The sequence below is a fragment of the Lactuca sativa genome, chromosome 6 (genome assembly GCF_002870075.4).
Source record: "Lactuca sativa cultivar Salinas chromosome 6, Lsat_Salinas_v11, whole genome shotgun sequence".
In the NCBI taxonomy this organism is placed as follows: domain Eukaryota; kingdom Viridiplantae; phylum Streptophyta; class Magnoliopsida; order Asterales; family Asteraceae; genus Lactuca; species Lactuca sativa.
In genome coordinates, this window is record NC_056628.2 from 162,147,329 (window position 1) to 162,174,360 (window position 27,032).

The 27,032-nt window shown below is 38.7% G+C and overlaps 1 protein-coding gene and 2 long non-coding RNA genes across 3 annotated transcripts; all 3 read left to right on the forward strand.

Moving 5' to 3' along the window:
• Window positions 1-15,288: 15,288 nt before the first annotated feature.
• On the forward strand, window positions 15,289-16,657 carry LOC111903883 (uncharacterized). The gene is made up of 5 exons (XR_002854342.3): window positions 15,289-15,644; window positions 15,727-16,121; window positions 16,307-16,375; window positions 16,453-16,551; window positions 16,622-16,657. It is a non-coding gene; the product is annotated as an uncharacterized LOC111903883 (long non-coding RNA).
• Window positions 16,658-17,181: 524 nt separating this feature from the next.
• Window positions 17,182-18,189, forward strand: LOC128126914 (DEAD-box ATP-dependent RNA helicase 16-like). The gene is made up of 5 exons (XM_052765086.1): window positions 17,182-17,194; window positions 17,289-17,416; window positions 17,489-17,589; window positions 17,700-17,799; window positions 18,124-18,189. The coding sequence occupies exons 1-5, from the start codon at window positions 17,182-17,184 to the stop codon at window positions 18,169-18,171; spliced, it is 390 nt and encodes a 129-aa protein (XP_052621046.1). The 3' UTR covers window positions 18,172-18,189.
• Window positions 18,190-19,107: 918 nt separating this feature from the next.
• LOC111903907 (uncharacterized) lies at window positions 19,108-19,795 on the forward strand. Its single transcript, XR_008224625.1, has 3 exons — window positions 19,108-19,263; window positions 19,355-19,442; window positions 19,564-19,795. It is a non-coding gene; the product is annotated as an uncharacterized LOC111903907 (long non-coding RNA).
• Window positions 19,796-27,032: the final 7,237 nt, after the last annotated feature.

A 27,032-nucleotide genomic window follows, 5' to 3' on the forward strand; every position in this document is an offset into this window, starting at 1 on the left:
CTATAAATTCCCAAAATTATTATTTAAAAATATTTCAAAAAGAAGTGGGGCAACATATTTGAAGAAAATAACCAAAAAAATTTGATTATGGAAAAATAACCGCAGAGTCTGAAATAGAGAATTCCACACTAAAAAATATATCTTTCTAACAAAAAATATATTTCAGACTAACATTATGGAATTTCAGGACCAATATTCTGGAATTTAGACTGAAATTTCGGAGTTCGAAGAAAAAAAACTTCGAAATTTCAATAACAAGCCTGAAATCCAAGGAACAGTTATGAAATTTCGAGGAAAAAACCGTTGTTTACTAAAATCTAACAACAATAGTTAAAGAAACATAGTAAATAAGAAATATATACAATACAATGACTTAAAATCAACGTATGATTGAAAATGATGATATTAAACACTTCAAAATGACATTTCGGATAGAAATAAAGAGATTTTTTTTTAAAAAGTTATAAAAACAACTTCTTAATTGAAGAACAATCTAGAATAAATGCAAGAAAATGATTAGTTTTTAAAAACCAAAAAAAATTATATATATTATAAAAGGTTTACTTAATTTCCTTTTTTTTATTGTTAGGTTTTAATATAAGTTTTTAGGTTTTAATCTAACTTTGAACATAAAATAATAAAAATAAGTTTGAACATAAAAAAATTATATATATTATAAAAGGTTTACTTAATTTCCTTTTTTTTATTGTTAGGTTTTAATATAAGTTTTTAGGTTTTAATCTAACTTTGAACATAAAATAATAAAAATAAACTTGTGTGTTGACTCGTCTGATTTTAATTTTTGTATTTTTAATCTAATTTGATCAATGCTTACTTGATTCGATCAAAAAGAAACAGAAGTAATTAGAGGAAAATTCAACGTATCGAAAAAGAAACGGAAGCTACTCTTATAATATCAGAGCCAGGCACCTGTGGGTTATGGGCCCACCACGCTTCCGCTGCACCTTTGTTGGTAAAATTACTCCTTTTAATATATAACTTAGAAGCAAATTGTTGGACCCCACACAATTATCTGAAACGTGTTCATCATCTATAAACAATAAAAGGTAACGCAAATTAATTGTTTTACTCATAAATAAGATGAAATTGAGATATCTAAATGAGATGCATAGATATAAATTATATAAAACAATGGTATAAATTGTATCTATCGGTTTTGATCCACTAATTCATAAAATTATTTTATAAAAAATAGTAATATGTTAAATATTTGTCTCACTACTATAAAACACGACTATAAAACGAGTCTAATGTGACCTTTTAGATGTATCATTTTCATAGTAGTTGCATTTCATTATAAAAAAAAGTCAGGCCGAACAACTAGGTTGTACTATAATATTTAATACAACTGTGTTTAAAAAAAGTTGTTAGTTTTATTAAAAATCGCAACCTTGTTTTTAAAAGTTGCAAATTTTATTGAAAATTGCAAAAAAAAAAATTAAAAGGTTACAAATTCTATTGAAAGTTACAACTTTTTTAAACTTCATTGTCGGTTCTCTAAACCCCATCGCTACACCATCAACTCATTGCCCTCATTATTGTTCGTTGTTCTTCATCGTCTTCGTCCACCACCACCACCATTACATTTTCTTTATTGGTCTCCTTATCTTTGCTTTTCATTTTATTAGGTAATCTTGCATGCATCTTCTTCTTCCTTATGTGCATTCTCCTCAAGTTGGTCCTTCGTATATGTCATTTGAACTTCAATTTCTATTTCCCCCAATCTCAAAATCATACAAAAGGGTGAGTTGCTTGTTAAATCGTTTTCTTTATGGTGATGTTCCCTTAATCTCCAAATCATTCAATTTCTATTTCCCTTAATCTCCAAATCATACAAAAGGGTGAGTTGCTTGCAGGTTTCATACAAGTTGTTCTTTATATGGTGGATCTTAGGTGCTCGAGTGATTTTTAGTGATGTCTATGTTCGTTTAGGTTGTGGTTTTGGTTGCAATTAGGAGTTTTTCTACAATGGTGATCGTGCTAAAGTTCCTTTTTTTTCTTTTTGACAATTTTACCCCTATGATGGTGATAGCCTTTGTAGATCTCAACTATGTTCATGGTTTTTCATGTCTAAATGGTTGTGAGCAAGGTGATATTTTCATGTTTTGTTTACGGAGTTTGTATTGTGGTGGAAAATTTTGCTCATTTGTATGCTTTAACTTTCTCCTTGGTGCTGATGGATGTTATTATCCGACCCTGATGAATTTGATTTAACTTACATATTGTTGGTTCCTCCCTGTTATGGTCATATTGATGATTTTGTTGCTTACTTTGGAGTTTTTTTCTTTCTGGACCATTTTACCCTCATATTTCATGCTTATGTTTTTTTTTATGTTCTTAGAGTAGATTGAGTGGAATTTCTTTAATATATTGCTTAGTTGTTAAAAAATGCTACTTTTAAGTTATCTAATATCAATTATTAATGCAAATTACCAAGTCAAACTGAGTGTAGGGGTGAAGCTTTGTTACTAGTCCACCTTAACACAATTGTTGCATGATAACTTTAATGTGCAAAGGAAAATGTCCAATGGGTAGGAATATATATATATATATATATATATATATATATATATATATATATATATATATATATATATATATATATATATATATATATATATATATATATATATTATACCTTAATATGCATATTTAGTCAAAGGCTGAATTTTAAGAGGTACAAGACTATAATACCATTTGTACAATCAATTTATGCATTAGAGAATAAGTGAACCTTAACTGGTCAACAAATGAAAAAGTCAAAATGGTTAACTTAAATTAAGGAGGAAGCTATCAACAAATGAAAAAGTCAAAATGGTTAACTTAAATTAAGGAGGAAGTTGGACCATGACATTCAATTTTTTGAAAACACCCGACGTTTATCTTGACTTTACCAGATCTCATTCTCTATCCCGGTCAAACAACCTCCCACTATTTTGCCCTTTCTTTAGCCTTATAATGATATAGCTCTATTACCCTTCTTGTCCATCTATATAATACGTCCCGAATTCTCCATTCACTATCTATATCTTTACCTAAGCCACCACTCTCATCTTTCTCCATAATCGGTGACCAAGACCACCACACACCATCGTCTCCACCACCTCACACCTAACACCACCGTCGCAATCAGCTTTGTATCACAGCACCCGTCGCATCACTACTACACCACCATCATTGGACACTCAACTATCAGCGTTCTTCCTCTTAATCGAAGACCATCACAAACCATTAGCTGCACCCCCATTCACCACTATTATCATACTTCACAAAACCCTAGACATCGCCTATACCACCTTCCGCCTACCTCTTTCTCCATAATTAACCGAAACGATCCCAGATATTACCTTCTTTGATTCAGTGGTTGTTTGTTCGTTTGTATTAACAAAAGGTTTATATTAACAAAAGGTTTATACAGGTGGTGGTGGTTGAAATATCGACAACGCTCCCATGTTCGATGGTACAAGGTAAGATCCCTAATCAGTTTATGTTTTCTAGCCCTAAGTTTATGTTTTCTAACCCTTCTTTTTTTTCATCTTAATAGCTAATTTTGTCTTTGTAGGGTTCAATATTATTGATTCTAAGAATTATAATGTCACGTTTTCTTTCATCAGATGTTGAAAATTTACTGTTGGTATTTAAGTTACTTATATGGTGGGTGATTGTCTTTATACGCCGCAAAGATATAAAATTGAGAAATTTGCATCTATTGTAAATCTGTATGTTATTAACTTTTGCAACTTCATGATGTTGGAGTCTGGACCACTCAATTTATGCACGATCCACCAGCTCTAGGAAAGAGGTTTGCCACTTTCTATACTATGTGTATTTTACTTTCAAGAAACCAATGAAGATGAAGATATGGCAGTATATATTTTCCATGGGGTACAATGACGAAGTTGAATTATCGGTGTGTCATGTTGTTCATGTATTTTGATTCAAACCAAATATCATTTGTTGCACTTAATCAACAAACAAATGTTGCACCAATTTGCTGTCGTCATTAGTACTTGTAAGCCATTCGAGGTTTACAAAGGCAAAGTATTGAAACAACATGTTGTAATGGGTAATTCTTTGAATACTCTCTTTAACATTTTGATTATTTTTATACCTGGTGTGTAGAAGGGTTACTGTAGGAACGAGGTGTAGAAGATATATGTTGGAATTCAAGGTACCAAAGTTCATAAACATTTTATGTTTTAGGTCTTGTTGTCTTATCCTTTTATTTCGAACTCTTTGTAAGTTCATTTTTCTTATTGCTTTAATATAACATTCGGATTAATTCTCTCTAATTTTTTAATGCTCTTTATATTGTTAGGTGTGAAGTGGATAAACCAAAAACTGATGACATGTTTGGTGTTTGTGCATATATATTTTATTCTTGCATTGTAAGATCCTGATGACAGGTTGGTAGAGCTAGAAGGTTTTAATCCTCTAAGGTTTACTTATTGAGAAGACACAATCAGTAATCACGTTTGGTCATTGAAATATCATTTTTGTAACATATTTGGACTTATACAATGCAGTTTAATAGTAGGGTCTTTAAGACATATGTTTTTATATTGCCTTTTTCCATCTCCATCAGAAAGCACTAGCATCATACCAGAAGCAACAAAGAAGGGGTAAAATGGTCAAAGTGTTTGAAACTTGCCAAAACAGTAACAATGAAATTGGGAAAGTCAAACTTATCGCATTTTTTGTTTTTTTATTTCAGGAGCCAACAATGAAATTGGGAAAATCGAAGGGTGCTATGAAGAAATATGTTAAAAAGTATCGTTTGTTACACATTTCTATACTTTTACAAATTTGACATTGTTTTGATAATATTTGCTGTATGGTTTTGGGTTTTTTTATAATGTTTGTTTGGTCTGGAATTTAGTTTGACTGTGAATAATCTTTGTTTTTGTGTTTTAAGTTTAAAATCTTTATGATACATTTCAGGTATGCCACTTCAAGAAACAGAGTAGGATTTGTTAATAGAGTTGGATACTTGTGATGGAGTACTTAGATATCTATTTGATACTTATGTTTTAGAATGCAAGCATAAAAAGGCAAGTTACATCATTCAAGGACAATTTTGATGAAGCAGGTTTAACATCTTTTTCTTTCTTTATCTCCTTCTTTCTATGTGTGTGCAAATGCTATGCATGTCTTAGTATGTAAAAATTTATGCATGTGTGTATATTTATAATCAGGTTTTGGGTTGCTGTTTTGGTTGAGAGTTAAGTTGATATGAACGAAAAATATGGGCTCAAAATCCTCAGAAAAGGAGTTGAAAGTATCGAATCATTTGAAGTTGATTGTTGTAATGTGACTTTTTAGCTTTTAAATTCATTTATGGAGATGTGTACTGAATTCTTGTATTTTTAATGCTATAATATCTTAAAACTTAAATTGTGGTTGCTTCTTTTAATCAAGTTTTGACGAATTGCAAGCTAAAGATGGAACCAAGCTTTGATGTTGAGCTCAAGTTAGAAAGTCATAGAAATTTAATGTTTTTTCTTTTAAACAATCCTTCATTTTTTTTTTGTTAAAAAGCCATTATTGACTTTTTATTTTTCTAATAGCTATTTTCAATGTTACAACCTGTAACCCTCATCGATTTCCCAGAAACTTGGCTAAAACCATAAATTATAAATTCTATGCAATCTTTTTTGTGTTGTAATTATGTATTTATAGTTAATTGGTGGAATTATTTTTACAAATTTCATGTGTGTGTTGTATGTGTTATGTTTGACCACAATACCCTGTTAATATTTCTTTGGGTTAATTTAATGAATAACAACTTACTTTGATTAAAAATTTTGTTATATCATCGTACTTTCATTTCTTCATGTTACAAGTTAATACTTTAGAAAGTACAATGTTTTAATATAAAAAAGTAGGATGTTATAATACAACGAAGAATGAAAGTGTGTTGCTTTAATTGGGTGGATTTTTTTATTAAAATACAAAATCCTAATAAGAAGAAAAATATTGGAAGTATGACCATATAATATATAAGAAATGAAAGTAAATATCGTCATAATGAATACATGCTTGATAAACCAATCTCCAAGATTGTGGTGCAAGTTTGTGCTCTTAAGGTTATATTTGTCATTTTAACATTACTGTCTGTGTTGACTTTCACTGTTTTTCTAACAATTTTGTAAATTGAATGTCATTGAGAAACTAAAGTATGTATAGTTGCAAAGTTATAATTTGGTTTTCCAAAAAATAGCAATTTCAAATAGAAACTTCTAGGAATATAGCAACATAGTTTTTAGGCCTAAATGCAAAAATAGCAACGTGATTAGGCTAAATGCAAAAATATTCGCACCCATCGCTTAGCGCGGGTAAACGGCTAGTATATATATATATATATATATATATATATATATATATATATATATATATGATAATGAGAACCACAACCCATAATGGAAACAAACCTTCATTGCCCACTTCAAAATAAGAATGTACTTCTGATTCAGAAGTACATTTCTAGTTTAGAGTGGGTCTTGAAAGTTTGTTGCCATTTTCTCAAGGGAACCTGTAACGACCCGAATTTTCCTTCTGTCATTAGGGTTAGTGTTTCATGAAGATTATTCTTAAAACTAAAATTTCCTTTGGTTTAAAGTTAGTTTTTGAGGGCCAAAGTTTAATAAAATGAAGTTTGGTCATGTACAACAGCATATGAATCATTTTATGGTACTTTGAGGGCCTATATTGCAACTTATAAAGTATATATTGAATCCCAACACTAAAATCTTAGATTCTTACCCTATTTGTATCCATCAAATTCTAGAGAGAGTGTGTACAACATTCTAGGATTTTTGGTGATTGTTCAAGTGAAGATGGTGGTGTTCTTAAAGGTTTGGAAGTATTATTGGTGTAGTGTTTGGGTAGTTGTTTCCTCTCATCTCGCACGTGGAGTTTTCTCATGAATTTTCAGAGGTATGTGTGTTTTCCTTTGTGTCATCTTCTGTCCAATGTTGTATACTCAAGAGCTAGCCATGAATGGTGCAAAATCCATGGTGCAGAGTGTTTGATTGGTCCATAAGGTGTATAAACCATCATGAACACTTAAAATAGTCTTGGTGAATGAAATCTTCTTAAAAGAGGTTCTGATTGGACCTGAAGTGGACTAGAATGGACAGATGGTCGAAAATCAGTTTTGGAACTGACAACTTTCCCACGGCGTGGTACACTACAAACCATGGTGTGGGGATGAGGTTCAGGTTTTCTCGATCGCGACTAGGAGACCAAATTGTGTCGTGATCCTACCCTGGCTGCAACCCGTTTTTTGGGTGGCACAATTTTTCTCGTATTTTGTAGTATGTACTTGATATAACTCTTATGTAATTTGTTAGGGTACTTAAACTGCTCCGTCAAGGGTGTTCTTCCTCTATTTATAAGCCAACATATCTTGGACTTGAGGTGAGTCTTCTTGTGGTTAATATAGTACATTGTTAGAGAAATTTCATGCCCTAAAATGTGTGAGTCAAGCCTAGGCTCTTAGAGGAAGTATATGTCATGTTTGTGATTGATTAATGTGCTAGAAATGTCAATCTCTTTCTATATGTAATAGTATAGGGTGTGTTGCATGCTAAACACTTGTTATGATGTTTTGGTGTGACATGTGTGGGTAGGTTCATGCTAGAAAGAGGGATATGTGTGGATTGTATTGTATTGTGATTTTCTTGAAATTATATTGTCTATGATTTTAGGAAAAAACATGCTAGTGATATAAAATGACTAAATGTTGTAATGATGATATGTGCATGGCTATATATGTAATGTCTCGAAAATCCAAGGTAAAATTTTCATTTTTAAAACAATAAATCATATAAAATGACTAAATGATGTAATGATGATATGTGCATGGCTATATATGTAATTTCAAAACTTTGCAACTTGCAAATTTGTAAACTTTGTTTCCTACAAATAGCATTGCCAACTTGCAAAACTTAGCAAACCAATTATGCTCCCATTAGTATAACAATTATGCTCCTAATAGCACAACAATTATGCTCCCACTAGCTTTGACATGTACTTAGAAATCAACTGGACTTCTAGAAATCAATGCTCTTGACTTTCCTACTAAAGTCCGGATTTCTGATACGCGATGCTTCGATATGTCTTCAACTAGACTTCTTAAGCTTATACACCTTCATCAGATAGCATATATGTGTGTGCGTTCAAACTCTTTTAGAACTTATAACCATATGTCCTGAAGGTTTAAACAATTCCTTGCCATTTCTCACAATTCGAACTATGAAAATGGATGCCATCATCATATTGTGAATTTGCGAATGCAATTATCACAACTACTAACCATAATGATATATATCACAATTGGGCTTTTTCTTTTAGAAGACAAGAAGAAATCTGACCTTCGACCCCTCAGGGTAGAATCTTGTTCGGAAAGCGTTCACCATGTCCACTAAACACCTCCTACTAACAACGGGGTCCTTCCCCCCAAAGAACTCAGGAGCTCCACAAGCACGAAACTCGCGGTAGGAAAGAGTCCGAGCCCCCACAATAGCCAAAATATCCATGCATAACGTGCCCACATGCTCATCCAAAATCTCTATAATTCCCTCCTTGACCGAACTAAAGATCACGAGAGTGTGTTCCAAAATGTTGCGGGTGGTCTCCGACGAGTTCATGTCCCTCGTCTGCTCATCCATCGGTTCAGTGCCAACACTTAAGCCCGAACCAGAGCCTAAACCACCTCCACAAGTGCTCATCACCAGACTGAAAAGAAACCATACAATAATTGGGACATACTCAACGAATCCTCTTCTCATAGGCTTCCTAGATTCTCCGTGACTCCCCTCGATTCAAGTATGGATCCTATGCTTTTAGTAGTACAGGCCTAATACTACCTTCCACACCTAACCATACTTTCCTCAAGAGTTATCCTGAATCCTCCAAGTCACCTTCTCAAATCGGTACTCCAAGTAACTGCTAAATAGTGCAACCCAACCCGCTAAAGCACTTACTAGGCTCTCCTAGGTTCTCGACCTCACCCTGTCATCAGCTGCTGAAGAACTCCCACTAATGTCAGCTAATTAATTCATGAATACAGTCACATGCAACAGATCTTAGATAATCCTTCGAGTAAAAGACTCAACCCTACAATGGTTAGACTCAAACGAGAGCTGTGTAATAGAGGCAAATCCATCACTCTAAGATTATTTAACCTTTGCAATATATGACTTAACATATTTACTTAATAGTTAAGTCATATCACTAAGAGCTCCACAAAGCACAAATCTATCAGCATACGTGCAGTAACACTCCAAGATAGAGAACAATAAAGGACATCCTAAGCCAACTTACTATAACCCATGATAGGAACTTCCACTCTCACTGTCGGTTGCCTTATGCATGAAAATTATTCACAACACAGGATCAAATAGACTGTCGAATGAAATACTCTACCCTGGGACAACAACCAAACAAGGAACATGAAATAAGGCAAAATGAATCATTCTATGGCTATATGATCCTAACCGTATACAATTTTTCAAACATAAACTTAACAATCACTTCTATTAATATAGATTCCAAATCTAGCATATCACCCAGTTCTACTAGGCTACAAGACATCACATATCAGGCCAATCTATCATGCAATTCCTGAAAGTATCCCTAGCCTTATCGTAGCATGTGAACATTCATATCATATATCATATCAACATGTATGGGTATTCTAGGAATCACGTACTCGAGTTCGGCTGATTGCACGCATCACACCCCTTTTTTCTTTATAAAAATCTTTTTAGAAACTTTTTTCTTTATTGAAATCTTTTTAGAAACTTATTTTCTTTCAAGGGATTACCAATTCCTTAGTTTGAATTCATACACACCCAAGAGTGTGCTCGAATCCTTCAAACCAAGGCTCTGATACCAACTTCTAACATCCCGAAAATCCAAGGTAAAATTTTCATTTTTCAAACAATAAATCATACAAACATATCAAAGTGAATATATTTTTTAAACATTAGAGTAATATCATTAATTGCCAATGCGGGAAACTCTGGGGGATGTTGTGTAGTCACATTGGGCCCTTCTCGTTCGAACTGAAAGTACCTGAAACCATAAATATGTAACCATAAGCACAAAGCTTAGTGAGTTCCCCAACATACCACATACCAAAACATAAAAGTGTCATGGGCTACCCTCATGGTATTTTCTTGCAATGTCGAGAGCCAAATCCTAGTCTTATATACAAGTACCATGGGCTACCCGCATGGTCTTTCCTTACAATGTCAAGGGCCAAATATCAATCTTACATACAAGTGCCAGCGGCCAGATCCTGGTCTTTCATACAATTTCCAGGGGCCAATCCTAGTTTTTCATACAGATGTCAGGGGCCAGATCCTGGTCTTTCATGCAAGCATCACAGAGACAACTAGTATTCCACATAACAAGTAATGAGTCGACATTGGTTCCTTCGACCCATGGATAGATATAGTGAGAAAACTCACCTCAAAGTTTGAGAGAATAGTTTCACCGATCACTGCTCTAAAAGCTATCTCTACCAATCACCTATAGAATTAACGGAACCCAAATATCAAACTATAAATGAATTACCCAAAATACCCTTAGGTAAAACTTGGTCAAAATCCTAGTCAAAGTCAAATGTTAACCGATTCGACCGGGTCAACTCAGTTGAGTATGTAGGGCGTACTCAACACGTATGCGGGGAGTACTACACCTTGACTAGAAGTCGAGGGGCTGACCACGTACGCGCAACGTACCCTTTGGTATGCCCAATGTACGCGGCTGCCATCCTCCCAATCCATTAAGAGCTTAATCCTCTAAGCTCTTTCGTCCAAAATCTAGATCAAACCCTAAAATGATATCCTTAACCATAAAGTTTCCAACTTTATGGTCTTGCATAGCTATTAAGTCTTAAACATCCAAAAACCCTAACTTCTTAACCCATTAAGACATCCAAGACCATGCATAGAGGAAAACTATGGACCAAGTTCGCATTTTTATCATTCCTAATGACTCCTTAATTGATAAATTTTTCCAAATTTATCTATTAGAATGGTCCCAACAAACAAAATCTAGTCTTTAAGTCTCAAAGGGACAAAAAGTGCATCTTTTTCAACTTAATCCATTAAGTCTAAGTCTCCAACCTTCATATTTGAATCAGTATGATGTTTAGATGGATAAAGTTTCCAACTTTATCCATAAAAAGGTCACAAACTTTCAAGATCTAAAAGTTATGAACTTAAAGTGACCAAATGCTCATAACACCTAAAACTAGCTAGATCTAACAATTTTATCATCAAGATTCAAGCTTTATACCTCCAAAAGAAAGATCAAGGTGAACAAGGTCTGGATCTACAAGCTCCAATGTAACGAACGCTTATTCAATGAGTTCCTTCTTCTCCAAGATGCACCAAGAACACTCCAAAGCACTTAAAAACACATTCTTTTCTACTTACTAGGCTCAAACTAGGGTTAGGGTTTCAAGAGAGGGTGTTGGAGAGGTGGAGGTTGAGAATGGAATGGGTTTGGGGAAGTTAAGGAGCATAAATAGAGCTCAAACCATGAAAATAGGGTTTGGGCACTGATCACATACACCTAACATACTCCTGGTATGCCTAGCGTACTAGTGATGCTCTAGTACGCCAAGCATACTCCATATATGCCCAGCATACGTGGCTAACCGAAAAATCGTAACTTCAAACGATCATAACTTCTTCGTTTCAACTCTGATTTTGACGATATTTATGTCCACAGAAAGGTATTGAGGAGTTCTACTACCGTATATAATTACTTTTGACTTCAAAAACATCGAACTAAAATCTATAATTCATAAAACAAGTCTGAAACACTACTTTTCCCATTTTTCCATTTGACTCCAAAGCACAATCGAACACTTGGAGCACGTAATCTGCATTACCCACATCCAAATAGTTCTAAACCTCTCTTTCCCATAGCCAGAAGCCTTATGATACTTGATCTTTGGGTCACAAACTCGAATCATGAAACGACTCAAAACAGGGTGTTACAATATACCGATGTAAATTTATTTAACATGGTCTGACATATTTTCATTTTTACAAAGTGAGGAACATGGAAGTAATATGCCTTAAAGTTTTACATAATAAAAGAGCATGATTACTTAGGGAAAACAGAGAAGAATGTTGTTTACCCTTGTGTGATGAATTAATAATGCTTTAATTAAAATGGGGAACATACGTAGAGGGGAAAGGGTAGTATTGGCTTCACGAGGAAAGCTAATTAGGTTTAACTCCACAAGGAAAGCCAACTAGGGTCAAATCTATAAGGAAAGCCAAGTAGTGTTGGCTCCATGAGGATAGTTAAGTAGTTTTGCCTCAACGAGGGTAATAGGTTAGTGTTAACTCTATGAGGCAAGTCAGTTAATGTTGGCTCTAGTAAGAAAGCTAGTTGAATGGTTTTTCTAGATGACCAATTCGACACAAGGTTCACCAAGGATGAGGTGGAATGGAGTGATGTTGTGTAACATCCGGAACCCTAAGGTACTACATTCACTCTTTCATTTTGCATTATGAGGGTCTTCGCAATGTGAGGTCTTGGGAGTCACGTCGTGATGAACCATTGACCTGTTGACCTGCATTTCTGAAAACTCACGACGTAAGGCATAAGGTCACACGACGTAAGCGCGAATTAATGACCCAAAACCATTTTTGGGTATTTAAGTGAATGAGAGGCTAGGGTTATCCATACTCATCCTCTCTCACCCTCTAAGCCTCTGGAAAATCCTAATCTTGAACCTCTTGAAGCTTTTAAGCATTTTTGAGATCCTTGAAGCAATCTTTGGTGATTTACTACTTCAGGTGGAAGAAGACCTTGGTTGTGCAACATCTTGGCGTTTTGGCTTTCACATTGCAACCTCTCGGAGCTTTTAGACCATTGTAAGTTGTAAAGCTTGGACCTTTCTACCTTTTCATTCTAGATATAGGTTATAAGCTCCTTTTTACATGTTTGGGTGGGATTGCTTGCATGGTGTCCATAAAGTTGGCAACTTTATGGATCATGGTCCATTCTCTTCATTATAGTCTTTGGATCTGAGTTTTGGTGAAGTTTGGGACTCCAAGTTTGAGTCTAGATCTAATTTTCCCCACTTTTGGTCTAGTAAGAGTTTGAGTCATGCATTAGACATGCATGACTGAAAAGCTTCGATTTTTATCATCTTTTGGGTAAATGATGTAGCACCTGGTTCTTGTTACGTAATCCTTGTAATTAACATTTCTTAATTATGCATTTTGCCTTGGACTCGGCGAGTTGAAGACCGACTCGCTGAGTAGAAGCGGGATGAGACGCGGGGTCTGAGCTTTGGACTCGGCGAGTAGACCGTGTTTGGGTAAAAACCCTAACCCGTGTGTTTACACCCTATTTAAATGCTATAACTTGGCCTCCTTCGTCCCCAACACTTCCAGAGAGCTGTAGAGCGAAACCCTAGCCCCCAATTTGTTCTTGAGAGTGATTTTGGCTTTGTGAAGAAGGTCTGGAGCTTAGAAGAAGAAGAAAGAGGTTGAAGTGTGCAAAGAGGGGAGGTAGATCCGGAATCTACACTGTGAGAAGCATCCATTCAGGTAGAAAAGTTCTTACCTTGATCACTAGTTCATTAGATCCCCTTTTTGTCCCAAATTAGTGGTTTTCAAGCCCTAAAACCTCAAACTCCATGTGTTTATGCTCTATGTTCTAAAAGGAATTCAGATTGGGACCTTATGGACATCTTAAAAGTGTAACGTCTCTGTGGTTGGAGTTATTGAGGTCCCTATTGAGTGTATGACCTCTTAAAGAGCTTAGATTTGCCTTCTTGAGCTTATAAGGCCATGCATGCACGTAAAGTTTGCAACTTTACGTGATAAGCATGCCCTAGGAACATAGATCTATGGTTTGGAAGCGTTGCATGTCTCAGATTTGGCCTGTATGAGAAATGGGTCAAAGGTACTCAGCGAGTCCCAAAGTGGAACTCAGCGAGTTCCATGAAGATGGCCTTAGAATCGGTGAGTTGGATGAACAACTCGGAAAGTCCTATGAAGATTGCCTGGAACTCGATGAGTTGTTCTTCAAACTCGGCGAGTCATATGAACAGTTTCTGAGTAAAAGGGGTTTAAGTGTTGGAGGTCCAACCCTTCGTATCTGCACGTGTAATTAGCAATTTAGCGTGTAGCGATAGTCCTAGAAAACCCAAATCCTCAAAAAGTATGCTCTGGTGGGGATTTAGAAGCGAGTAGGAGATCTGCTCGTGGGGGACTCGGCGAGTTGTTCTTGGACTCGTTGAGTCGGGTCACGAGTCGGTTCAATTGTCCCAAATGGTGAGTTAAGGGTGACTCAGTGAGTGGGAAGAGGGACTTGTCAAGTAGGTCCGGGTTAGTAGGAGAAGGACTCGGCGAGTCTGTGCCATGACTCGGCGAGTCCAGTCAACTGGAAGTTGACTTTGACCAAGGAGTTGACCTTGGACCAGGGGTGGGTCAGTCATTTGACCTAAGGATATTTATGAGTGGCTAACCTATGTTTATGATCCATTCAGCCGGAGGATTACCGGTTCAGCAGTCAGGCGCTTAGCGAGCAGACTTTCAGCAACTACTTTTCGAGGTGAGTTACCTTCCTGTAGCAGTGGGTCTACAGCCACAATGTCGGCCCACCAGTAGGATTTGTATAATTAGATGATTGTGTCTGTGATGTTCATCTAGGGTTGCTACTACATGTGATATGTTTATGTGCTAGTATGATCTGATGCTATGTGCTAGTGACAGTAGGGGAGATAGTCCTCAGATTACCGGTCGATAGGGCCGAAGGGGCAGTCATGACCAGCCATGGTAGATAGATTATGTGATATGTGTTTTATGGTTGTAGTAGGTGGTGAAATAGTCCCCATCATCCGGTGGAGAGGACCGAATTGGAGACCAGCACCCAGATATGCTAGTCAGTATCCGGTCGAGAGGACCGAAGGGGAGGCCAGCACCCAGATATTCTAGTCAGTATCCGGTCGAGAGGACCGAAGGGGTCACTACTAGAAAAAAGACCTTTTACGACGCGCAAAACACGACGCTCTTTGATTTATGTTACGCATTAAAGAGCGACATTAAAAAAGTGTCATCTCTTCAAAAATTTTAAGGATTTAGGTCGTGCATTACTGAGTGCCCTTAAATTAGTGTCTGATGTAAAAATATTAAAAACACGGAGGGCACCTATAATAAAAAGGGCGTCCTCTACAAATGTCGCTTTATAATTTTAATAAACACGCGTTTGGACTCAGGGGGGAAACTAAATCCCCCAAAATTTTGAACACCCGCTTCCTCTTCCTCTCTACTCTCTACACCCGCCAAATCAACTTCATTCTCTCCCTTCTTTCTCTCTGCAAACCCCTTCTTCTCCGATCGACTTTCACTTCCTTCTATGTGCAAACCCTAATCAAACATAACACATTTGAAATAGTAATATCTTCTTTCATTTTCTCCCCTACTACTCTCTGTAAAACCTAGCAGCCGCCACCACTAGAAACATGGAAAATCCCCCAAAATTTTGAAGTACCCCGCTCACTCCTCTCAATATCTCTTGCGCTTTCGTATTTATAGCCAGAGTTGGAGAGCGAAAAGAAGAAAGAAGAAAGAAATGATGTGCGTATTCTTCCTCTTTTCTTCCTCTAGCTCGATCACAACCCTTCTTCTCCCTTCTTATTATTTCTTTTTTTATTTGCAGGTGAGGGTGTGAGGTGGCGTTCAAAGGTTGTCAAGGGGTTGTGAGGAGCTATAGGGCTCAAGTTCGAGGTTGAAGATTAGAAACCGAAGGTTGAAGATCAGATTTGGGATTAGATGAGTCGCTGGTACAACTGACGTCGTCGTGGTGTAGGTCAGATGAGTCGCCGGAGTCCAGGCCAAGTAACAGTGTCGCTGGAGTTTCGGGAAGCTAACGATGTCATCAATTCGAGTGCAGGTGATGTGCCGATTATTGATTTTGGATCAATTACTAACTGTTTGCCATTTTCTTTCTAGAAAATCAATGTAGTGTCTGCTTCTTAATCTTGTTCTCTATGAGTACCATTGTTACCGTCTCTGGTAAAAACATCTAACCATATGCCAGATTCGTTGATTCAGGTTCTCCTCTTCTCCTTTACGTCCCTAAACTTCTTTTCAATCAACACAATTAAGTTTTTACTGCCCACTAAGTGTTTGATTATTTGCTTCACTGAGTATTGCAATATTTGATTATCAAATCAAGGCCCCTGTCTCATCTTGTGTAATCCATTTTTGATACTAGTATTGTTGTTGTATGTTAAAAGGCTACAAAAGTACCTGTTAAAGAGTATGAGTTTGATGAAAAGAAGATGGCAAATGTGCAGTCTCATCTGGTGCATATCAATAAGGGCATTATTGTACTTTTTAAATTTATTATTATTTTTTAATTTTTAATAATTGGGTTATGCAGGAAAAATTGGTTGCCAATAACTATTACTTGAACAGGTCTCCAAAAGATGCGTACAGATAAATATATTATTCATGAAGTGAAGGCAAGAATAGTTGAATGGTATATGATTATGAACAGGGGCAAATGCATAAAACAAATTATGATTCTTTTTATTATGGATGGTGCACAGGACAAGGGCAGGCTGGTCAAGACTGGAAGCTTTACACATTCATATCCATTTTGTTGAAGATCTTATACCCCTCTTATCTACAGAGCAGTTCCCATGATGAGCAGGTAATAAACAATAATAATATTAGTAATGACCTTCTTTCTTTTTAGCATACCCTTTTTAATATGTTTTAATTTTTATTCTGGATCCATAATACAGTTGCTTGAAGCAGCTTGGTGTCTTACAAACATAGCTGCTGGAAAACCTAAAGAAACAAGAGCTTAATTGCCTGCATTACCTTTACTCATTGCTCAAATTGGAGGTTAGTGTTAAGTACTTAGTTTTTAATATTTCTTGATTTTTTCGTATCACTTCAATGGCGTAATTCTAATTTTGTAATTGTTATCCAAAAAAGAGTTCAGTGCCTGTTGCAGAGCAGTGTGCTTAAGCATTAGGAAATGTTGCAGGAGAAGGTGAAGAACCGAGACAAATTCTGATTTCTCAAGGGGCATTACTTCCTCTTGCAAAAATGATGTTGCCAAATAAAGTTTCAGTTAACGGGTGAACCAAGTTTCTCTGAAATGGTTAGTTTTTGTAAATTTTTTATACAAAATCCAATTATGTTCTTCAATATTATAAAGATCAACGGTAAATTGGTAATTTTTGCTTTTGTTTTCCAATTTTCAAGCGACAGCATTTTCAGGGCCTCCTTATATCTTTGTTTCTACTCCAGCTTGTGTCCAAAGATGTCTTTCATCAGGTGTTCTTCAAGCAAAATCCGTTCATGATTATCTTTCAATTATTATTCTTGATAAGGTATGGATTCTTTTCTTTCTGTAACATTTATAATACTCTTTATTAAAGTACTGATTCATGTTAGTAAATCAGGCAGATCTTATTTTTACATATGGATATGAAAAGAATCTCAAAGATCTCAAAACTCACATTCCTAAAAGATGTCAATGCCTTCTCATGGCTGCTACCTCAAGGTTTGTTTGTGTCATTATCACTTCTTATAAGATGGTATTTCCATTTCTACCCCTGCAATTTCTTCATTCAATTAATTTTGATGAAATTTTTGCAGTGATGATGTTGAAAGCTTGAAGAAGCTTTATCTACACAATCCCTATATTCTTACTTTAGCAGAAGTTGGTGATGGAAAGGACGAAATTGTCCCCAAAAATGTTCAGCAATTTTGGGTAAGAGCTTAAGAGCTAAAATCTTGTATACTTATTTAACAAACTTATTTTAGGGCATTTCTTTAATACATTTTATAATTTCTTGAATCTTTATTTATTTCTTTTACTTTTATATTTAGATAAAATGTAGTTATCGAGATAAGCTTCTTTACATTCTTGCAATTTTGAAGTTGGATCTTGTTCAAAAGAAAGTCTTTATATTTACAAATACAATTGACACAAGTTTTAGACTAAAACTTTGAGCAAGTATTATTTTTCCCATTAAATTAATCTTTTTTTACCTATTATAGATTTTAATAAAACTTTTTATATATTTTTTGACAGTTTGGTATAAAATCTGCTGTGTTAAATGCTGAATTGCCTGTGAATTGACGTCTACATATTCTTGAGGTATTATTCCCTTTGACTTTTCTTGAAGTTTTTATAATTCTATATAATGTTTTTTAGGGTTTTGGTTCTTAAATGAATAAAGAAAACAAATTTCCTGGGCGGGAAAGAAGCAGACATACTTGCTGGTAAGATGAGTATGGTACAGTTGCAAGGGCGGGACCAGTTGCTGACAGCACAAAATGAAATGCTCAAGGTACTCTACTCTACTGCTTCATCATATATGTCTGCAAGTTTGGTTGGCAGTTTCCCTTATTACAGATGCGTTGGCTGCATCTGGTCAGGTATAAATTCACCAAATGTTGACTTTGACTTGACTTGACATATAGTTTAAGGAAAATGTTTGACTATTTGTCAGTTAGTTGACTTCTTAACCATTTTTTTGTTTTGTTTTGTTTTAGGCGTTGATTGCTAGTTCGGTTTCAAAAGGGAATTATAGATCTGTGAAGGATATCACATACTTCGTGTTGACTGTAATGTTAATTAATAATTATTTTGTTTATATAATATATAAAGATGTTTTTATTTTATAAAAGTTAATTAATGTTTTATTATTTTCTTTAGATTGGTTTTGTGATGGGTGTTACTTTGGCTGCAATATTGGGAGTTTCATTTGGTTCCATAGTCACACTGTTCACTAAGGACATTGGAGTATTGGCGATTACTAGAACCGGGGTTTTGGTAAACTCCCTATAATACCCTTCTTGTTAATATATATATATATATATATATATATATATATATATATATATATATACATATATATATATACATATATATATATATATACATACATATATATATATATATATATATATATATATATATATATATTTCTGATGCGTTTTGATTTTGTGAAAAAAGTTTGTGAGTGCTAGTCAGCCTTTGAATGCTTTTGCTTTTATTGTTGATGGTTTGCATTATGGAGTTTCAGACTTCCCGTATGCTGCTTATTCCATGGTATGCTTTTTTTTAGACATGAATATAAAATTACATATTTGCCCTTGGATTAATATGTTTTCACTGTAGATGCTTGTTGGGATTTTATCGTCTGTAATTGCAACTTGTTATGAGATGGTATTACCACATTTTTCATACTAATACTAATTACTAAGGCAGATTTCATTTGAAGTGTCTCTTGGATTAATAATAGCACAATGTTTATCAGGCCAAAACCATTGCATTTTGCAATAGTTGATGAACTTGATTATGTCCTAATTGATGAGGGAAGAAACCCATTGCTGATAAGGGGTGAGGTATGTCTTCTTACTTTGAGTGCTGTACGGATAAATGATGTTTAAAAAATATTTGGGAAAGTAAACAAAAGGAACTAGTTACTTAACAACTTTGATATTTTGATATGCATCTCATTCTCAGGCTAGCAAGGATGCTGCACGTAACACAGTTGCTGCTAAAGTAGCTGAGCTTCTCATGCGTGGCCTCGTATTTTACTTTTTTGCCCTTCTTTTTCCTTTTTGATGTCTTGTTATCCATCTCCATTGTATGCGTATCTCATTGTTTGTTCCACTACACATCATGTAAATTTATATATTGTAACAAATAGAATTGTAAGACATTAAATTTTATGAAATGGATTATATTTTTTGTATATGATATTTTATTTTATATTGTGAGGCATTAAATGCAAATTTAATTTGAAAATTAGTAAATCTATAAAAAAATATTTTTTTTTAACATTTAAAATTATGATACGCAAACATGCGTGTCATCTTCATTTATGACATGGCCTTTCTTGACAGAGGCTTTCTTGATACGCATTGCGTGTCATTAACACGCGCGTCGTAAGGTTACGACACGCGAATGCGTATCGTCTTCCTTTATGACAGGGCCTTCCTTGATACGCATTGCGTGTCGTAACCGCGCGTCGTAAATGCGCGTCGTCTATAGACGACGCGCAAAAGCGCGTCGTCTCTCTTTATGACAGGGCCTTCCTTGACACGCATTTGCGCGTCGTCTGAGCGTTTTACGACGCGCAATGAGCGTCGTAAAAGGCCTTTTTTCTAGTAGTGGGTAGGTCGGGCACCCAGATATGCCTGACAATATATATATGATATGTGGTTATATGGTATGTGGTACAATGGGGGAACTCACTAAGCTTCATGCTTACGGTTTACAGTTTTGTTTTCAGGTACCTCTTGTTCAAGGGGAAAGGAGCCGGTGTGGTAGCGGCACATCATACACGCACATTGTTTTCCGCACAATGAGTCATTCTGGGATTTCGTACTCTGACAGTTGATTGTTTTCATATTTTGGGTTTTCAGACACGATGTATGCTATGAATTGGTTTGACCAGACAGTGTTTTAACTACAATTGTTTTCTAAAGTATTGATTTAAAAAGAAAATGACGTTAAATTTGGGTCGTTACAAATTGGTATCAGAGCCCTGGTTTGAGGGATTCAGACACACCTTCGGGGGATGTCTGAACTCAAATCAAGGGATTAAGGAATTTCGAAAAAAGAAAAAGTTTTCTAAAGGATTAAGTAAAGAGTTTTAAGAAAGAACGAAGTGTGTGATGTACGCGACCGGCCAAGCTCAAGTAAGTATTCCCCAAAGTACCCATACAAGTTTATGTTATGTTTAATAGTTTCAATAGAACAGCATGCTAGAATAGGACTAAGGATCTAGGAGTGACGCCTTATGTGCCTGCTTTATGTGCTTTAGCTTATGAGAATTACATGCTAGTATTGAGTAGACAGTAGTAGGATAGCTTATTTAGGTTATGCCTGGTAGTATGAGTGTAGCATTATATGCTAGTTTAGCTTCTCACTATGAGGACATATTTGCTTGAGTAGTTTTCCTGCGTCCGAATGCTTCTTCCTTTGTGCTTTGTGGGACTCTGAGTGATGGGAGTTAGTCATTAGGTGAATACGTCACATTACATGTGATCAGGGTTGAATAATCTCAGAGTGTTGGATTTGGCCCTATTGCGCAACTCTTGTTTGAGTCTAACCGTTGTAGGGACGAGTATGTTACTCAAAGGATTATCGGAGCCTCATCACATGTGATGGTATTCAGGTAATGGCTAATTGGCATTATAAGGAAGCCTTCAGCAGCTGAGGACCGGTTTGGGTGGAGTCAGAGATTTTCGCTAGGGCAAGCCTAGAATGGGAATAGTAGTGATTAGCAGTAGTGAAAGGGATCTGGTGGAGTCAAGGCAGTCCTTGAAGAATGTACGGATAGATGTGGAAGGTAGTATGGGCCCGTACTACTGAAAGCAGAGGATTCATACCCAAACTAAGGAAGGCCAAGACAAGACCGGGGAACTTGAAATAGATGTGATACCTTTAGAGGTATCAGTATCACTAATGGTTGCATGTGTGTATTGCAGAATGGTGGTACTACGTCAGAGGCCATCGAGTGGCAGTTCTGGAGAGGGATCGGGTTCGGGATCGGATCAGGATCCGAGCTAGTAGATGAAAGGCTACGCGAGTTCATCGCGTCAGAGATCACCAGGGGCATCCTTGAGTCGACCCCCATCATTTTCGGGTCGATCAAGGAATGGATAATTGAGCTGATGGAGGACTGCCTCAGGGCGTTCAGGAGTGACATGGCATCTGGCCAGTCAGGATCTCGCACATTGTCCTTTAAGGACTTCAGGGGCAGTGGTGCGCCGGATTTTCATGGGGAGATGGATTGCAGACATCGAGTCTGCGCAGTTGACTAGCTTCTGCCCCGAGGGGTCGAATGTGAGATTTGCAGCAGGATGTTTGAGAGACCTAGCTAGAGATTGGTGGGAGTCCGTCGGTGACTCGTTGGAAGCCTCGGCTGTTGAGGCTATGACTTGGTCAGACTTTGTGACCAGGTTCAGGGCAGAGTGTGCGCCGGCTGTCGAGCTTCAGCAGCTGGCGAGGTAGTTCCTAGATATGAGGCAGACGACGGAGACTATGGCTGAGATCACAACCATGTTCCGGGAGAGGGCGTTGTTGGTGCCCCAGTACGCGGGTGATGAGGATATGAGGAGGACCCGCTATCATGACATGCTATGAGCAGATATTCAGGAGCATGTCAGTTTTTCAGCTTGCCCTACCTTGGACTCTATGATTTCCAGGGAAAGGGAGAGGGAGATAGATCTGGAGCACATCCGGAAGAAGAAGGCAGAGGAGGGGCAGGTTACGGGGGCTTCGGGGAAGAATCCCAAGGGACCGGACGTGGGGCCGAAAGGCCAGCAAGGGCGAGGCCGTTGCAGGAAATGCGGCAAGACGCACGAGGGAGCGTGCAAGTTGGGATCGTCAGGCTGCTATAAATGCGGCAAGGCAGGGCACTTCAGCCGGGATTATACCTCCCTTGCACCTGTGATACAGACGTCTAAGTTGCTATGTTTCCATAGCAACCAAGCCCACAAGAAGGCCAATTGCCCCCAGTTGACAGCAGCAACGCCAGTGAAGGCGCCAGCTCCAGCTACCCTGCAGATTACTGATGGCCGGCAGGGCAAGGAAGTGGCTCCAGTGGTGAGGAGCCGGGCGTTTCAGCTGACTACCGAGGAGGCACGCGCCGCACCCGATGTGGTGACGGGTATGATTCTTTCCCTTTATTTTAATTATATGATGTTATGATTATGATATGTGCTCTGTGTTTACGCATTAGGATCGTTCCATGTGAATGGTATCCAAGTTCAGGTGTTGTTTGACTCGGGTGCCACCCGATCGTTTGTTTCTCTTGCGCTTAGCAAGAAGTTTATTGAGTCTTCGGGCATGTTGGATTTCCCTTCAAAGGTAGAGATTGCCAATGATCGATCGGTGTGAGCATCTACAGTGTTCAGAGATTGTGTTCTAAGGTTGTTTGAGGAGCGCTACTTGGTGGATTTGGTTGCCATTCCATCGCGTGGGAACAAGGTGATTATAGGCATGGATTGGTTGAGCCCTAATGGGGCAGTGATAGATTGCGCACAGCAGCTGGTGCGGATCAGGACCCCAAGTGGGGGAGAGTTGGTGATCCATGGCAAGAGGCCACAACGTGGACCCACAGTATGTTCAGCAGCGAGAGCTAGGCGCTACCTTCAGCAGGGTTGCGTGGGATATGTCGTGTATGTTATGGATACCCAGGAGGCGGGTAAGGCGACGGTGAGCGAGGTTCCATTGGTGCGAGACTACGCTGATGTGTTCCCGGAGGAGCTTCCTGGAATACCTCCGGAGCGACAGGTAGAGTTCAGGATCGACCTAGTCCCTGGTGCGGCTCCGATAGCCAAGACACCGTACCGGTTGGCTCCTCCCGAGATGCAAGAGTTGTCTATGCAGCTGTAGGAGCTGTTACATAATAGATTTATTAGACCGAGCAGTTCACCCTGGGGAGCCCCGATTCTGTTTGTGAAGAAGAAGGACGGGTCGCATCGGATGTGGATAGATTATCGGGAGCTGAATAAGGTAACGGTGAAGAACCGTTACCCACTCCCAAGGATCGATGACCTCTTTGACCAGTTACAGGGAGCATCTTGGTTCTCCAAAGATCGATTTGCGTTCAGGTTACCATCAGATGAGGGTCAGAGAGGAGGACATGCAGAAGACCGCATTTCGGACGCGTTATGGCCATTATGAGTTCGTGGTGATGTCGTTTGGGCTCACCAATGCTCCTGTCGCGTTCATGGACCTCATGAACCGCATGTGCAGACCGATGCTGGATCAGTCTATGATAGTTTTCATTGATGACATCTTGGTTTATTCCAAGACGCAGGAGGAGCACGAGGAGCATCTGAGAGAGGTTTTGGAGACCCTGAGGAGGGAGAGCTTATACGCCAAGCTCTCCAAGTGTGAGTTTTGGTTGTGCGACGTGTAATTCGTTGGGCACCCTGTCAACCAGAATGGTATACTGGTTGACCCGGCCAAGTTAGAGGTCGTGGTGAGATGGGAGGTTCCAAAGTCTCCATCTTAGATTCGGAGTTTCCTGGGTTTAGCGGGCTACTATCGAAGGTTCATTCAGGACTTCTCCAAGATAGCCATACCCCTGACACGGTTGACTAAGAAAGCCGTGGTCTTTCGATGGGGGCCTGAGCAGCAGGCAGCGTTCGATGTTCTAAAACAGAGATTGTGCGAGGTGCCAATCTTAGCCCTACCAAAGGGCGTAGACGATTTTGTGGTATATTGTGACGCGTCCATTTTGGGGTGTGGGTGCCATACCTCGGAGGCATGCGCCAGATCTTGATGGAGGAGGCGCACAAATCCCGTTTCTCCATTCATCCCGGGGCGACGAAGATGTATAGGGATCTTCGTCTGGACTACTGGTGGCCCTGCATGAAGCGGGATGTGGCTTGGTACATCGAGCGGTGCTTAACCTGCAGGAAGGTCAAGGCCGAGCATCAGAGACTGCACGGCAAGATGCAGCCGTTGGATATCCTGTTGTGGAAATGGGAAGATATTATGATGGATTTTATCACGAAGCTTCCCAGGACCGTGCAAGGAGTGGATTCTATATGGGTCATCGTGGATCGATTGACCAAGAGCGCCCATTTTATCCCGATTCAGGAGAGCATCTCGGCCGAGATGTTGGCCGACATCTATATTAGGGTGATAGTGGCATGGCACGGGGTGTCAGTATCAGTGATTTCAGATAGAGAGGTGCATTTTACTTCCAGGTTTTGGAAGAAGTTTCATGATGAGTTGGGCACTCGTCTGCATTTTATCACTGCCTTTCACCCGCAGACGGATGGTCAGAGTGAGCGGACCATCCATACTCTTGAGGATATGTTGCGAGCATGCGTGCTAGATTTCGGTGGTAGTTGGGATACCTATCTTCCTTTAGCTGAGTTCTCATACAACAACAGCTACCACGTGAGTATTGACCGTCCTTCCTTCAAGATGTTGTACGGACGGAGATACAGGACCCCGATATGTTGGGGTGAAGTTGGCCAGAGGGTCATGGGAAGCACCGAAGTGGTTCTCAAGACGACTGAGAAGATTCAGCAGGTTCGGAGCAGGCTTCAGACTGCACAGAGTCGGCAGAAAAGTTATGCCGACAAGCGTCGTTCTGAGTTGGAATTCCAAGTCGGGGATATAGTTCTTCTGAAGGTGTCGCCATGGAAAGGCGTCATCCGATTCAGAAAGCGAGGCAAGTTAGGCCCAAGGTACATCGGGCCATTCCATGTTGTAGCCCGGGTGGGCAAGGTGGCGTATAGGTTGGATCTGCCAACCTAACTCAGCCAGATCCACAACACTTTCCACGTCTCTCAGTTGTGGAAGTGTTTGGTAGACGACTTGACAGTGGTGCCTTTGGAGGATATTCAGGTCGATGACAGCTTGAATTACATCGAGCGGCCTGTGGCAATCCTTGACAGGAAGTCGAAGGATCTGAGGAACAAGAGGGTGGAACTTGTGAAGGTGCAATGGTAGCACCGGAAGGGATCGGAGTGGACTTGGGAGCCGGTGGAAGAGATGATGGAGCACTATCCCGAGCTGTTTCAGGATCGAGCAGTAGACTTCGAGGACGAAGTCTAAAATAAGTGGGGGAGATTTGTAGCACCTGGTTCCTGGTAGGTAATCCTTGTAATTAACATTTCTTAATTATGCATTTTGCCTTGGACTCGGCGAGTTGAACGACCGACTCGCCGAGTAGAAGCGGGATGAGACGCGGGGTCTGAGCTTTGGACTCGGCGAGTAGACCGTGTTTGGGTAAAAACCCTAACCCGTGTGTTTACACCCTATTTAAACGCTATAACTTGGCCTCCTTCGTCCCTAACACTTCCAGAGAGCTGTAGAGCGAAACCCTAGCCCCCAATTTGTTCTTGAGAGTGATTTTGGCTTTGTGAAGAAGGTCTGGAGCTTAGAAGAAGAAGAAAGAGGTTGAAGTGTGCAAAGAGGGGAGGTAGATCCGGAATCTACACTATGAGAAGCATCCATTCAGGTAGAAAAGTTCTTACCTTGATCACTAGTTCATTAGATCCCCTTTTTGTCCCAAATTAGTGGTTTTCAAGCCCTAAAACCTCAAACTCCATGTGTTTATGCTCTATGTTCTAAAAGGAATTCAGATTGGGACCTTATGGACATCTTAGAAGTGTAAAGTCTCTGTGGTTGGAGTTATTGAGGTCCCTATTGAGTGTATGACCTCTTAAAGAGCTTAGATTTGCCTTCTTGAGCTTATAAGGCCATGCATGCACGTAAAGTTTGCAACTTTACGTCATAAGCATGCCCTAGGAACATAGATCTATGGTTTGGAAGCGTTGCATGTCTCAGATTTGGCCTGTATGAGAAATGGGTCGAAGGTACTCGGCGAGTCCCAAAGTGGAACTCAACGAGTTCCATGAAGATGGCCTTAGAATCGGCGAGTTGGATGAACAACTCGACAAGTCCTATGAAGATTGCCTGGAACTCGATGAGTTGTTCTTCAAACTCGGCGAGTCATATGAACAGTTTTTGAGTAAAAGGGGTTTAAGTGTTGGAGGTCCAACCCTTCGTATCTGCACGTGGAATTAGCAATTTAGCGTGTAGCGATAGTCCCAGAAAACCCAAATCCTCAAAAAGGATGCTCTGGTGGGGATTTAGAAGCGAGTAGGAGATCTGCTTGTGGGGGACTCGGGGAGTCGGGTCGCGAGTCGGTTCAATCGTCCCAAGTAGTGAGTTAAGGGTGAATCAGTGAGTGGGAAGAGGGACTTGTAAAGTAGGATCAGGTTAGTAGGAGAAGGACTCGGCGAGTCTATGCCATGACTCGGCGAGTCTAGTCAACTGGAAGTTGACTTTGACAAAGGAGTTGACCTTGGACCATGGGTGGGTCAGTCATTTGACCTAAGGGTATTTATGAGTGGCTAACCTATGTTTATGATCCATTCAGCCAGAGGATTACCGGTTCAACAGTCAGGCGCTTAGCGAGTACACTTTCAGCAGCTACTTTTCGAGGTGAG